General features: G+C 38.1%; 1 protein-coding gene across 2 annotated transcripts in view; it reads left to right on the top strand.

Moving 5' to 3' along the window:
- The window catches only part of EEFSEC (eukaryotic elongation factor, selenocysteine-tRNA specific), a 172,946-nt gene that overhangs the window by 85,440 nt on the left and 71,882 nt on the right, over positions 1 to 15,624 (top strand). For both annotated transcript variants that reach the window (XM_070933612.1, XM_070933613.1), the window contains exon 5: positions 4,701 to 5,342. In XM_070933612.1, the coding sequence (XP_070789713.1) occupies positions 4,701 to 5,342 (642 nt within the window). The remainder of the gene's footprint in view (positions 1 to 4,700; positions 5,343 to 15,624) is intronic.

The raw sequence follows: 15,624 nt of genomic DNA on the forward strand, positions 1-15,624 counted from the left end.
TTTGGCTTCTGTGCCATGATAATGCAATAGTATAAATTCAGCTACTGTATTTTTCGGAGTATAAGTGTTGTGTCCCCGTCTCACACACGCACACCAGCAGTCGACCAAGAGTTAAAATAAACCAGCAGACAAGAATTTCGTTTGATAACAGAATTGGCAGCAACCCAGTGGCTGCTTGCCAAAAGTTTTTACTTACAAAGGGAGGTTTATCTCCTCCGACCAAAAACATCAAAGTAAGTCCACAAAAGCCAAAGAATAGTCAAGTCCAGTCCAAAAATCAATCCAAGCAGAGCATATAACGAAGTTCCAGAAATGCAGAATGACTTGCTAGCTTTTTTTTTTTTTTTTAATTTGATTTATATGCCGCCCTTCTCCGGAGACTCAGGGCGGCTTTCAGTTTTGTCCATCACAAAGCCTGAATGGCCACCACACCCCCTTTTATCCCCTGTGGGGTGTGGTCCAGTGACTCAGCTTAATCTCTGGCACGCCTCCTTCCCTGCTGCACGCGCTTGTCTTTCCGATGCTGTCGGGGATCCAGCCAAGATTTATCTCTGTCGCTGTCTAACTGCGGCTGTTCGGAAGTGCCTGGCTCCTGGCCTATCTCTTCTCCTTCGGAAGACACCTGAGGCATTGCCAGAGAGGAGGGTCCTGGAGAGGGAGGCCTTGCCAACTCCTCTCCTTCACTTTTGGAGTCTTCTCCCTCCGATAAGAGGGGCTCGGGGGTCGGAGTCACAACAATAAGACACACTGGAGTAGAAGATGCAGCTTAGTTTTTGGGGAGGAAAATATGTGGAAAAAAATCTGCCTACCAGGTATTCATCTGGCTAGCATCCTTAGTCTGGTCAGCTTTAACACATTAGTTTGATAGTTTTAAGCGTGCACACACTTTTTATCCCCTGCTTGGGGATAAAAAACAGCTTCTAAAGCACAGCTGAGAGGGAACAGCAATGAGAAAAGCAGGCAAAGCACGGAGATCGCTTCACTCGCTAGTGCTTCGTTAGGGCTGAAAAAAAGCTGCTAAAGCACAGCTGAGATTTAGAGGGAGCAGGCAAATCTCGGAATATCGCTTCATTCGTTAGCGCCTCATTAGGGCTGAAAAAAAGCTTCAAAAAAACTACATTCGGAGTATTATTATTATTATTATTATTAATTAAATTTATATACCGCCCTACTCCCGAAGGACTCAGGGTGGTGAACAGCCAAAAGATAAAATACACATAGTACAAACGTTAAAAAGCCATTTAAAAATACATTAAATACTTTGGCCCAAAACAAATTTAAAACACCCCAATTTATAAAACAAATTTAAAAGCAATTAAAAGGGAGGTTAGACCAGACCAGCCTGCTAGAATAAGAATGTTTTGAGGGCACGGCGGAAAGTGCGCAAATCCGGGATCCTCTGTATCTCCGGGGGGAGCTCGTTCCAGATGGCAGGTGCCCCCACAGAGAAGGGTCTCCCTCTGGGGGCTGCCAGTCGACATTGTTTGACCAACAGCACCCTGAGAAGACCCTCTCTATGGGAGCGTACTGGTCGATGAGAGGCTACTGGTGGCAGAAGGTGGTCTTGTAGGTACCCCGGTCCTAAGCCATGGAGCGCTCTAAAGGTGGTAACCAAAACCTTGAAGCGCACCTGGAAGACCACCGGGAGCCAGTACAGCTCGCGCAGGAGGGGAGTCACATGGGAACGCCATGTCGCTTCCGTAACCATCTGCACGGCCACATTCTGGACCAGCTGGAGCCTCCGGGTGCTCCTCAAGGGGAGCCCCATGTAGAGAGCATTACAGTAGTCCAGGTGGGAAGTGACGAGGGCATGAGTGACTGTACGTAATGAGTCCCGATCCAGAAAGGGACGCAACTGGTGAATCAGGCGAACCTGATAAAAAGTCCTCCCAGCCACAGCCTTCAAATGCTCTTCTAAAGACAGCCGTGAGTCCAGGAGGACACCCAAGTTGCAAGCCCTCTCTGTGGGGGCCAACGACTCGCCCCCAATAGTCAGTGATGGCACCAACTGACTATATCGGGATGTCGGAAACCACAGCCACTTGGTCTTGGATGGGTTGAGTCTGAGTCTGTTTCTCCCCATCCAGATCCGTACAGCCTCCAGGCACCGGGACATCACTTCAAGGGCATCATTGGGGTGATCAGGGGTGAAGATGTACAGCTGAGTATCATCAGCGTACTGATGGTACTTCACCCCGAAACCACAGATGATCTCACCCAGCGGCTTCACATAAATGTTGAATAGAAGGGGCGAGAGGATCGACCCCTGTGGCACCCCACATACAAGGGGCCTCGGGGTTGACCTCTGCCCCCCTGTCAACACAGACTGCGACCGGTCAGAGAGAAAGGAGAACCACCACAACACGGTGCCCCCCACCCCTAACTCTTCCAACCGATGCAGCATGATACCATGGTCGATGGTATCAAAAGCCGCTGAGAGGTCTAATAGGACCAGGACAGAGGAGCAACCCCTGTCCCGAGCCCTCCAGAGATCATCAACCAATGCAACCAATGCCGTTTCCGTGCTGTATCCAGGCCTGAAGCCCGAGTATAAGATGCACCCAAATTTTCAGTCTCTTTTAGGGGGGGAGGAAAGTGTGTCTTATACTCCAAAAAATACGGTAATAATTTCTTCTAGAAGTGTAGTCTGATGTTTGTTTTTGGACTTACACGGTTCATTTTTTATTAATTTTTAATGGCTATGATTTTCGTATCCATAGTATTTGTATATTTCACATCCTCTTACGTTTATGGCTTATAAATCATATGGAGAGATAGAATTTCAAACTTGGAATTATTATCTATACAAGATACTTCATTTTAAATATACTGAATTTTTTTGATACAGACTGTAATTTTTTTTTAGAAAAGAGATGTGTTCTATATTTTTTTAAAAAAGTTTCATAATGTGAAAACACATTGAATCTTTTGAGTTCCTGCAAAATGCTACATTTTAAAGATTTTTCAGGGTTATAAAGATGAGTGCAATATGCATGGGTAATGAATGAATGAAAAAAATATTGAGTTGTGGTCACTGTGCTAGCGGAAAAAGCAACTAGCATTAGCTGAAGAGGGAAGGACATGATATTAAGTGTTCCCTCTCTCTCTCTCTCTCTCTCTCTCTCTCTCTCTCTCTCTCCCCTCCCCACTCCCTCCCTCCCTCCATCTGTCTCCCCTCTTCCTCTTTCCCTCTACAGACTCTGTATTCCCTAGACATTCTCCAAAGGTATTAAAGGCTACTTCAGAGAATAGTTAGCACAGAGGGAGGGGAAATTGATCACAGATGAATTATAACTCTTAAGGTTGGAGTAGTCAGTTTTCAGGATTATAAACTTTTTAAACTGCTGCCCAACAAATGGAGTACAAAATAGGAATTCAGGAGGATAAACAAGTACTAAGAATTAAGGAAACTTTGTTTCTGGCAACATGCTCAATTGAGGGAAGTGTGATTGGTACCAGAACTAAGATTATAAGTCTTTTTGCATACATTCCATTTACAATTTTGTCGCAATTAATCCCATTACCCCTTCAGAATCCTTTCCTGCAACATAATTTAGTCAAGTAAATCTCCTTAGTTCTTGCTATTGCTGGATAATTGGATGTCAGAAATTTTGCAGTTTATTGCACATCATCTAGGGACCTACCAGTAGATAGAAATTTCTCTTTTGCCCATCCCTGGCTTAAAGAATAAATGTAGAAAAAAAGAAAAGAGAATCAAACCATATTAAACCAACTGGTTTGTCTTAATCAAGCTGAACCAACTTTGATAGTTTTAAAAAGCTTATTTTCCTGCTACTGTTTCTATTCTAAGATGTTTCTGAAATAGAATAACTAAGAAGATTCCAAGTGTATTAGCACCAAACTTTATTTTTGTGTGTGGTGTTACACTGTCTCATATATTATGGAAAGATTAGAGTCATAACCAGATAATAACAGTAATCATATACAATAGAATGTAGTTCATAATCATAAAATAGTCCTGAAATCACTAAATCATATTTATGTTTATTCTTTACAAGTCAATGAAAATGAGATTATAAAGTATTTTTTACACATTATGCAATATATTTCATTATTATTTGACAGATTTAGGGAAAAGACCAAATGTGATAAAAAGGATTGGAAACTATATAAAATAAATGAAAAGATTATTCTTTAGAAATCATTAATTCTTTTTAAAAAAATTAATGTCTTACATTACTGTATGAATTTTAAAAAAAAACATGTATATACATTGTCTTAATACACTGAGATATGCTATCACAGAACAATCAGAAAGGGAAAATACTTACCATTGGAGATAACACAGCCTGCTTAAGAAGCAGCAGCAAATGTGTAGGGGAAATGAACAGAAAAGATAGTGTTTTAAACTATTTAACTCATTTGCCTTTTTTAAAAAAATAAATGGGCTAATTATTTATGCTGGTTCAAACTCATCTGCATAATTTTGGCTACTATGGAAGTTATTAAATTCAAAAGAATAAGGGTTGATACTATTTTCTTGAATTAAAAAATTAAGCATTCTTTTAGGTAATTTAAGATACATTTTCTGGATAATTAATGAGTGTTATAAAACAGCAAAAATAATATCTTACTATTGTAAAAGTATATGCATAGAGTACAAATATTTTAAATTACTATTTTAAAATACAAGAAAAATGCTAACAGGTTATTTTTGTTATACTTTTTCCCATAAATAGGTGACAAAGAAAGTAAAGTCAATGCAGATGTTTCATACACCAGTAACTTATGCCATGCAAGGGGATAGGGTTGGAATTTGTGTAACCCAGTTTGATCCAAAGCTGTTGGAACGAGGCCTCATTTGTACACCTGAATCTCTCCAGACGATCCATGCTGCCATTATCTCTATAAAGAAAATCCCATATTTTCGAGGGACTCTTCAAACCAAGGCGAAGTTTCATATTACAGTTGGCCATGAGACTGTTATGGGAAGAGTGATGTTCTTCAGCCCAACTCCTGATGACTTCAGTAAAGAGCCTCTGGAAAATTATTTTGATTTTGAAAAGGAATACCTTTATGAGGAGGAATACCTTTCCAATGATTCAAAGTCCTCCGAAGAAAACAAGGAAAATGGCCAAGTTGAAGAAAGACAGGTCCCAAAACAACAGTGGGCTTTACTTGAATTTGAAAAACCAGTTACCTGTCCTAAATTTTGTCTTGTAATTGGCTCAAAATTGGACACTGATATTCATGCAAATACTTGCAGACTGGCATTTCATGGGATACTTCTCCATGGAATGGAAGAGAAGAATTATACAGAGGAATGTCTGCCAAAACTCAAGGTTTACAAGATGAAACATAAAGAAGGACAAGTAGAACGGGTAAGCTTGCATGATATAATATAAGGTTCCCTTGGATGTGCAGGGATCTTAATATGGGAAAGGGTAATTAGGAACGGATTATAAGAAAAGCGGATTCCCTTCGTTTATTGAGAAAGTGTTGGTTTGCCCCTTCTCAGGAAACCATCACTAGATCCAATTCTACTGGACAACTTTCATCCAGTTTCCAGCTGTCAGCCAATTACTCTTGGGTTCAATCCTATCTTAGGAGCTGGGACAATGGTTTTACACAGTCAGCAAAATTAGGGATAACTTTCCTATAGAAGTTAGCAAAGCCCAGAAAGTGCTGGACATCTTTCACATTATGGGGGAGGGAGAAGGTGCCATGATAGAATAGTCTGTAGCTTTGATGGATATACCTGTATCCTTCTGTGGAGATTCTGTAGCTCAAATAGTACAATTGAGGCAAATCAAAAGTGCATTTTTCTAGTTTGGCAAAGTTTATTGTCCTGTAATTTTTGCAATACATTTCTGACATGGGTGACATACAAGAGGGGATCTTCAGAATAAACTAATATGTCATCTAAGTACATATTAGTACAGTACCATTTTTGAAAATATTAGATCTAGAAAAAAAGCAGCTCCATAGTTAACCAGACTGAAAGGTATCGCTGTGTATTCAAACTTACCGCATCTTGTATTGAAGGTTATTAAATATTCATGTCCTTTTTTTCATTCTGTTTGAGCACTCCTGAAGTCTAGTTTTATAAAGATCTGTGTTTTTTGTAGCTGATCTAAAAGACCTGAGATAAGGGGGAGTGGATGATAGCTTCTAATTTTTAACCTGTTTAGATCTTTATAATCATGAATTAGAATCATCCTTTAGAGTGGTTGGTGTTTTTCCTTGTTTTTGGCTGCCAGCGCTGGTGAGTTGGAAGGGTAATAAATCCTTTTTTGATATTGGTATGCAAATATTTCTTGAGAATGGCTAAATTGTATCTAGACATGAAATACGATTTCTTTGCTAGAATTTGGCCTCCTGGCTTCAAACTGATCGTGCAATCAGATGACTGTTGTGAAGGTAACATGACTACCTCTTCTTTACCAAAGTCTGCATGGTGGACATGGCAGTACCTGGAAACAGCAGAAGAAGAGAGAAAGAACTGGAGAAAGTAACAAATACAAGGACTTGCAAATAAAAGTTGAAAAACTATTGCAAAGAAAGCAAAGATTGTACTAATAGTAATAGGTGCCTGAGTTACAATCCCAAAACACGTGGAGCACTACTTGAACACCATTGGCACTGACAAAATTCACATCAATCAATTGCAAAAGGAAGCTTTACTTGGAACAGCTTTCATCCTGTGATGATACCTTTAACACTTTCAAACAACGTCTGTCTATCCCAGGTCACTGGGAAGGACTTGATAGGTAGATTAAAAACTCCAAACCTAGTCTAAACGTTTGGCTGACTGTGTGACAAACTATTTTACAGCTGAAATGAACTAAGTTAGTATTGTGAGTTAGACCCAGAGCTGAATTTCTTGGCTAAACCTCCACATATTTCAAATAGGGCTAAACTTTTACTGGAAATTCTGCAGGAAGCTTAGTCTTCTGAAAAGCTCAGAATAATAGAAAAGTAAGATTTAGCATCCTGCTATTACTTTCTTCCTTTTGCTGGAGTATTTCTTTAACATAAAAGTGATTATGGAGACATAGACGTATATCATTATTAATATTATGTTTAATTTTCTAACAAACATAATTTGTGTTTACGCAGAGTATAATATAATAGATAGATGGCTTGGAGAAAACAGCAACTTGGTCCCCATGGGGAAAAGTATGAACAAATGGCTGATGAAATCATTGAGTGCTTTAAGAAATGTCCAGCCTCTGGTTTCATAGAAATACTAATTCAGACGGTCCCACCCTATTGCTGATAGATGTCTGGAGATTAGAACAACTGAATTTACAGTGTCTATTCTTGACATTGATGGAGAAAAACTATGTTCTCTTTGTCAAGGAAGGAAGTGGGTGGTTGACTTTCTCTCAATGCTGTAGAAAGGCACTAAATAATAATGTCTTTTATATATGCACACATATATCTCCCGCCCCCAGGAATTGGTGTTCCTATTAACATATTAAAAGAGGGGGGACAGTTTAGCTTCAAAATATCTAGGAGAGTTCAAATAAAAAAAATATCAGACTTACTTTCTGTAGCTTGCCAGTTTTATAGGGTTCTGTTTCTGGAAAAAAAAATGGGGAAAACTCATTTCATGTAATTTTAATTGACCTAGTTCTTCACCCTTAATGATAAAATATATGCAACTTCTTCATTATTTAATGGCCAATTCATCATGAAACTCAAATCAGGCAATGATGGATAAGAATTTCCTCTTGATTATTAGGTTACCACACTACTTCCATTGTTCCCTCAATATCCATGGCTTTGTTCTACTTTTCTGCAAACAGAACTTGCCAAAGATTGTTATGGCACTCACCAGGCAATTAACAGATTTTTGCTCAGTTGTTTGTTTTCAGAAAATATAATGGTTTAGGTAGCATAAGTTAGGTTATAGTAAAGAAATGGCTTCAGACACTTTTTATTCTACTGCTATAACTACTGCTCTCAACAAGATCTGCTAGTCACAAAGCTATAGAACTATCAACAGCTAAGAAACCTAGTTGTAAACATTCCATCCATACTCTGTGTCCTGGAAATCACATGAAACAATTCTTAGAACTGCTTAGAATCTCATTTCTTTCAGTAGTATCTGGTACTGTAATGAAGTACTGTAATGAAGCCTATTAACTATATTCCTGCCCAGTGCTGTCACATAATTCCTAGCTTTCTCTTACCCAAATAGGTCCTCAGCAAGTAAGGACTAACACAATTGATCTAATCTGTTTTCCACATATTACTGCATATGTATCTTCACATAAAGGAACAAAGATTCCTTTGCATTAAACTTGATGGTTACATATATTTTACACCTTTATAAATTACTTGGTAACAGTATGCCAATAATCTGTCAGTGCTTTCTTCTAGGATGGAATACGGTAACAGTCTGTGAGGCAGCGTGGGTTGTAATCTGCCTGAACATGGGAATGAATTTTTATTTGAACCTATACCATGGCTGGAAGAGGAGTAAAGCATTCATACTTCTCCTTTCTTATTTTGTCATGTTGTCCATCAGCTTTGTTTAAGATTGCTTTTTTGAAAAAGACAGGCATCTTTATTGTCTGCCTTAAAAGAGAGACTATTGTGCCACATTTTCAAAAAAACTTAGCTGTTTTGAACTTGCCCTTTCCCCAGTCTTCCCTTTTATTAAGAAAGCCATTGCTAAACTGATAGGGAGTCTTTATAGAATGCGCTGGAAGACTAGCTGAATAATTTCAGTCTGAATTGAGATCTGGACATAAATTAGCATTGATTGCTCTGGTGGATAACCATTTTCAAGGCCTAGAAGTCATTGAGATACTTCTCCTGGTCTTATTGGGCTTCTCAGCAGCAATAGTTTATACCAGGGGTGTCAAATTCGTGACGACACGTTGTCATCATGTGATGTATCACAACTTCCCCCCCCTTTGCTAAAATGGGGGTGGGCATGGCTAGTGTGTGATGAATCTGGCTTATAGGCCGCGGGTTTGACACCCCTGATTTATACCATTGGCCATAGTAGCCTCCTTGGGTTGGAAATGAGGGTAGTTTGTTGCAGTGCCCTATGTGAGCAGTTTAGCTGGGATGATAGAAGAAAAGGAGTCAGCCCAGTGAGCATTAATTTGATGTGCAACAGGAGTCAGTGTTTTCCCTCATGCTGTTTAATATATTTGAATTTGCTGGGAGAAATTATCTGTTAGTATAAGGTATCCGGATGCAGATGATATACAGATTTATATTCCCACTCCAGACAAGCTGGAGTTGTACAAGTCTTGACATAATTTAGAAGATGTTGAGGACTGGGTGAGGGGAACAAACTTGAGATTGAACTGTGGAAAAAATGAATTTTTCATTGTTCGGAAGGGCTTTCTGTCAGCTCCACTGATAATACAGAATGAGTTGACACTCCCCAGAAAGAGAGCAGGTATGTAACTAAGATATCCTTCTAGATTCCTAGTTACTGATAGGCAGACAATCATTACTCAGCTTCAGTTAGTGTGACAGTTATGATTTTATTTGGAATAAGTGACCCTGGCCCCATATAGATTGCTTTTCAATAGTCCAACTGAAAGGTGACTAGAACTTGAGTGACCTTCTAACTTAGGAACAGCTACGACTGATACAGCAGGTATAGCTGATCAAAGGCCCTTTTGGCACGGCTATCACCTGTTCCTTCAGCAAGAGAAGTGAGTCCAAGATGACCCATAGATTGTATAGTTTTGAGTGGGAAATGCAACTCCATCTAAGACTAATGATAGAAAGTCCTCAGATGGGGGGGGGGGGCAGGATGGTGGTAAAAAAATCCACAGCCACTTATTTATAGTAGGATTGAGCCTGAATTTATTTCTCTCCATCCCAATCCATGCAGCTTCTGGATTCTAAGATTGGACATCAACAGTATCACTTGGCTGGCCCAGGGTCAAGATGTACAACTGGGCATCATTTGTATATTGGTGATAGTGGATCCTGAACTGATAGATGTGATTTCCTGTAGATATTAATCAGGAAGAAGAGAGTGTAGAGCCCTGAGGTACTGTGCACTTAAAGGACTAAGTGTACTAGCCATCCCCCTGCCAAACATCAACTGAAAACAGTCACTGAGAAATGGAGAGAACCACTAGAATATAACTGCTCCCAACTTCCAACCCTGCAGCTGATCCATGATTGGTATAAAAGTCATTGTGACATCAAGGAGCACAAAGCTGGACACCCCATCCCCATCCTGACTGACAGAAGTCATCAAGTACTACCAATGCTATCTCCAGTACTGGATCCTGGCCTAACATTTGAGTGAAATGATGATACATTTCCTTTAGGATCCCCTGAAATAGCTGTCCAACCACTTTATCAATTGATCTTCCTAAAAAGGGAAAGTTGGAGATGTGTTGACTATTATTCAAAATCACTAGACCCAAGTATGGCTTCCTGAGGAGACAGTGCACCACCATCTTCTTCAAGGCAGAAGAAACCACCCCATCACTCAATGAAGCTAACACCACTGCATGGAATCAATGATACGTTCTTTGCTGAGCAGGGTTAACAACTCAAGAGGGACCTGAATCTAATAGGTAGATGACCAAACTCACAGTCTGGAAGACTCGGGCTCATTCCAGATAACTTCATAAGACCATGTCTAGGCTCCTCTTAAGAATTAGTCCATCCCTTAAAATAATTGAAAGAAAGAAATTTAAATGGCTCACAGATAACAGTACTTCGAGGTACATAATAATAACTGAGAACTGGAATATAATTACACTTCTATAACCTAACCCCTTTTTCTTGCCTTAAACCTGACTAATGGGATTCTGTGTTGCTTCCTTGGTAAAGCTGTCGTTAGGGACTTGAAAGGGATTACAGTTTTATGATTATGTATTGGTTTTAAATGTTTATTTTTTTATGGATAAAGTCATCAAGAATGGTGTTTAAATATAATAAACAAATGTAAATTCTCTTCTTCCTGATTTTGTCCCCCCTGAAGTGGGAATCACCAATTAACCATGGAAGAACAATATAATTTCATATATTTCTTTGTCAATGAGTTCTCTAAAATCGAATAATTTAGGATTAACATTTTGTAATGTTATTACATTAACATTATAAAATTACAAAAAATGAAAAGTTCCGAAGACTAGGAGTTGTTAATACAGGGAGAAAAGTAGTTCTCATGGGACCAAGCAGCCCTATGGCCCCCTATGTGTCCCTATGCAAAACTGCACACCCAGGTTTCGACCCCTTTGCAGAAGGTGAAGAGATTGAGGGCTTTCCTCAGAGACAACAGCAGAGAAGGCCCTCTTCCTTGACCGCGTCAGTCGAAATATGATCTACGAATTATAAACACCTCCCCAAAGATGGACTCTAGCAATTGAATTGTGGACTTCTTGCATGCCTCTATTTTACAGATGTCTGCACAAAGAACTTTAAATCCTCAAAATGTTTTGGTGAGGGGGGATCCTGGTTAATAAGTAATATGATAGTGGAATAAGAAGAGGAAGAAACTTTTCTTAGTTTTATTTGAAGTGAAAACATCACTGCTTCTTTGTTGTTTGGGGCCTGTTCAATGCCTCAAGGAGAATTGCTTCCTAGTGAAACCATAGGCAAAGGCTTTGACATGTGAAAGACTTGCTCAAAGACCTTGGTCAGCAAGGTATTATTTTAATAGGCAACTTTGAGTGCAGTATTTATTTATTCTGGCTTATATGCCGCTCCAGTTGTAATGACTTTACCTGGCTAAAACATAAAGAACTGCATTTCTTGGCAACAGTAGTTACTGTACTCTGGCTGAACTTAAATTCTTAGTAAGATTTTTTTTAAAAAAACAAACAACCGAGTTATTCTAGGTTTAACATTATAGTCTGCATATAGATAATGTTTAGAAATGCTCAGGCATTCATCATAATGCACAGCTCATAAACCACCGCCGTACCTCTGATCTCTATAGTTATTTTCTGAATACATTGCTATCATACACATCGGTAATCATACAGTTTCGGTTTTTTAGTAAAAAGAGGGAGTTGTCATTTTAAAAATGGTCTCTAGGCAGCACAATTATCCTTGTAGAATTTATATTATCTATGCCTTATGTATTTTTATTCCACTTTTATTATTTTTATAGATAACTCAAGATAGCAAACATACCTAATATTCCTTCCCCCTCCTATTTTTCCCACAAAAAGTTTGTAAGTTGGGTTGGGCTGAGAGAGAGTAACTGGCTGAGAGGAGTAACCCAGTTGGCTTTCATGCCTAAGGCAGGACTAGAACTCGCAGGTTTTTTTTTTGTTTCTGGTTTGGTGCCTTAACCTGTAGACCAAACTGGCTTTCTCACCTCTCATCTCAGTATCTTACTTTGGACATTGTACGATGAATTGTAGAATTATCTGATTCTTTCCTTGTTTTAACATTTTAGAATTATAAAATTTACTCTATGTATATGAACAAACATATATGTATTTACTTGTGCCATCTAGTATGTATGTGCCACTGTGATGTCAGCACCTTAACAGTAAACTCAATGCTTGGCAGAATCTGCTTTTGCCACAATTATATTTCAGCTGCTTTAAAATCTGAACACAGGTTTGCCTGGTTGTGCTTGGCTGCTGATGGCATGCTAAATAATGATGATAACACTTCAATGAGGGCAATCACTGAATGCACAATGCTTTCACTAGTTAAAACCCACAGTAAAGTAAGAACATAAGAGAGATATTTATTTTTTGGCTGCTATTTTGTTTGCAATTGAGCAATTTTGTACAGTTTAGGAATGTGGAGATAATTGTATTCTCATTTGAAATACCATTGTATTTAAAAATGCAGACAACATGGGGAAATTTCAGCTGTACCGGTAGAAGAATAAAAGATATAGGCATTAACAAACATGCATTAATATGGCTTTGGCTAATCTGTCACCAAATTTTCTAATGAAGTAGCTGTAAGAAAATAAAAATGCCACATTTTTTAAAAAACTAGTAGTGTTAAAATTGCTTCTTTGAATGGCAAGGCTGAATTTTGCATATCAAAATTGTTGTATAAACATTGTTATACAATAAAAGATATAGGCACTAACAAACATGCATTAATATGGCTTTGGCTAATCTGTCACCAAATTTTCTAATAAAGTAGCTGTAAGAAAATAAAAATGCCACATTTTTTAAAAAACTAGTAGTATTAAAATTGCTTCTTTGGATGGCAAGACTGAATTTGGCGTATCAAAATTGTTGTATAAATATTGTTGGGATTATTATAAAGGCTATTTATATACTCTTCCAAATTTTGGTTTGCAGAATTGTGTGGACAGTTGTATTAAGTAACGAAATAATATAATAGTCAGTTCATATGTAATAGTACTTCAGGTTCTGCTGTGCTGCTTCATTATGGTAGGAGGAGGAGATCTGGGAGGAATGAACAAAGAATACTGGGAGTATTTGTCAAGAGTATATTTTCCCATCAGGGTTACCCAAAACATGAAGTCACCCAGCTGAAGCAATATTGGGCAGAAATAGCAGCTATATTGGGCAGAAACGATATAGAAAAATGTTGGAGATAGATGATCACTTCAGTGACAATGACAACTGAAAACATCACTTCATATTGCATTGGAAGAAGCAACCAATCCTATATTTTTCCCGAGAAAACCACCTGTATAGAAAATATAAAATAATTGACAATATAGGTCAGAGGGCTTTAATATACTACTGAGGAAGAGCTGAGGATCTTTTGAAGTACAAAATAGTGTTAATGCATGGCTAATGTATTATGTGGTTTCTTAAATTAATAAAAGTTTAAAAATTAAAAAAAAAAAAAAGCTCTGGGATATCTAGTTGCTGATGTTGATATACAGGAAAAGAAAATCCAAAGCTACAAAGACAGAATTACATTGGGAACATGGAACATAAGAAGCATGAACACAGGAAAGCCCAACACAGTAAAAGGTGAAATGAAAGGTCTACAAATTGACCTTAGGCATCAGATGGACTAGGAGTACTTTCAGTGAAAAGATCACATTATTTACTAAGGACATGAAAACCAAAGAATAAGTGGCATTGCTTTTATAGTTAGGAAGTATATACTGAGAACGGTGTTTGGCTACAATGCAGTCAATTGACTTTGTGGACAATCATTTAACATAATGATCATGTTTATGTTCCAGCTACTGATACAGAAGAAGAGGAGGCTTTTGAGTTTTATGAGCAAGTTCAGTCTGAAATCAATTAAATATGTAAACAAGATGTCCTGTTTGTCATTGGAGACTGGCATGACAAAATTGGAAATGTTGCGGATAATAAGGTTTTATGACTTAGGAAAATGAAGCAGGAGAATGACTTAGAATTTCTGCCACTCTAATTATTTCCTCATAGCTAAAATTGTGTTCAAACAACCAAAGTGATCCCTGTGCACGTGTGTATCGCCATCTGGCACCAAAAAGAACTTAGCCTACGAACTATTGTATAATATCCTTAACTTTACAAACTGGCAAAATAAAAACCCTACTGGAAAGGGAGATGCCAGATGTTCAAGCTGGCTTTAGAAAAGACTGAGAAATGCAAAATATTACTGCTGTGAAATTAGAGAGTCAAGGAATACTAAAAGAAATATGTCAGTATGGGCTCCATTAACTAGAGAAAGTTTAATTGTGTCAATCATGTCAATCTGTGGAATATGCTTAGAAAATGGGAATACTAGTACATCTCAATACCCTAATGAGAAACCTATGTAGAAGGAAGGGAGACACAATATGGAGAAAACATGGAAAAATGGACTGGCTCTATGTTGGCAAAGGGATGTGACAAGACTGTATATTCTCTGTTTATTTATTCTACCTATATGCTGAATATATATAAAGGGAAGCTAGATTAGAAGATGAGCATGGTTTTAAAATTGGAAGAAGAAATGTCAGTAACCTTCTGATAGGTAAAAATGCAAAGGATCTCCAAGCTCTAGTAATAAAAAGAAGCACAGTGAACAAACAGGACTAAAAATATGATATAAATATAAAGAAGCTCAAATTAAAAACATGTAGAACAACTAACCTTGGAATTGACAATGAAAATATCAGAGATGTAGATAACTTCTGCCTTTTAGGATCAATAATCAACATTAAAAACACAAGCAGTCAAGAAATATGCCTCAGACTAGTACCTGGTAAAGTAGCCATGAAAGTCTGGGAAAAGATATCTTCTTTGCTTGCTTTTATTCTATATTTTGCATCTTAATTGCTAAGTAGACTTAGTGTTGTCAAGATTGAGCTTCAGTTCTCAGAATTTTCTTCAATAGCCATGCAAGATGCAGATTTGAAAACTAGTCATCTGGAGCAAGGGTCTCCAACCTTGGCAACTTTAAGCCTGGAGGACTTCAACTCCCAGAATTTCCCAGCCATCTTTGCTGAGACCCCTGATCTGGAGGACACCTGAGATTATGGAATTTGGGGTATAGTTACTGAAAGTATTGGCCAATATACTGCCTTGTTTTTCTTCCCCAGTATCAGCCCTACCTGGGAGACCAGACTTAGAAACCAGTGCCATATATGCAAGGACAATTTTTACTGTAATAGCCTCAGTAACAGAATTGTACAAATCTGAATATTGTCTCTTTTATTGTCACGTAAACTTGACAATAAAAGAGCTTGTCTGAGATGTTTTCTCAAATTAATTTCATAGCCTGGGCTCAAGT

This window comes from Pituophis catenifer, unplaced genomic scaffold, assembly GCF_029215685.1.
Source record: "Pituophis catenifer annectens isolate HBS135680 unplaced genomic scaffold, rPitCat1.0.hap2 SCAF_2, whole genome shotgun sequence".
Taxonomy (NCBI): Eukaryota; Metazoa; Chordata; class Lepidosauria; order Squamata; family Colubridae; genus Pituophis; species Pituophis catenifer.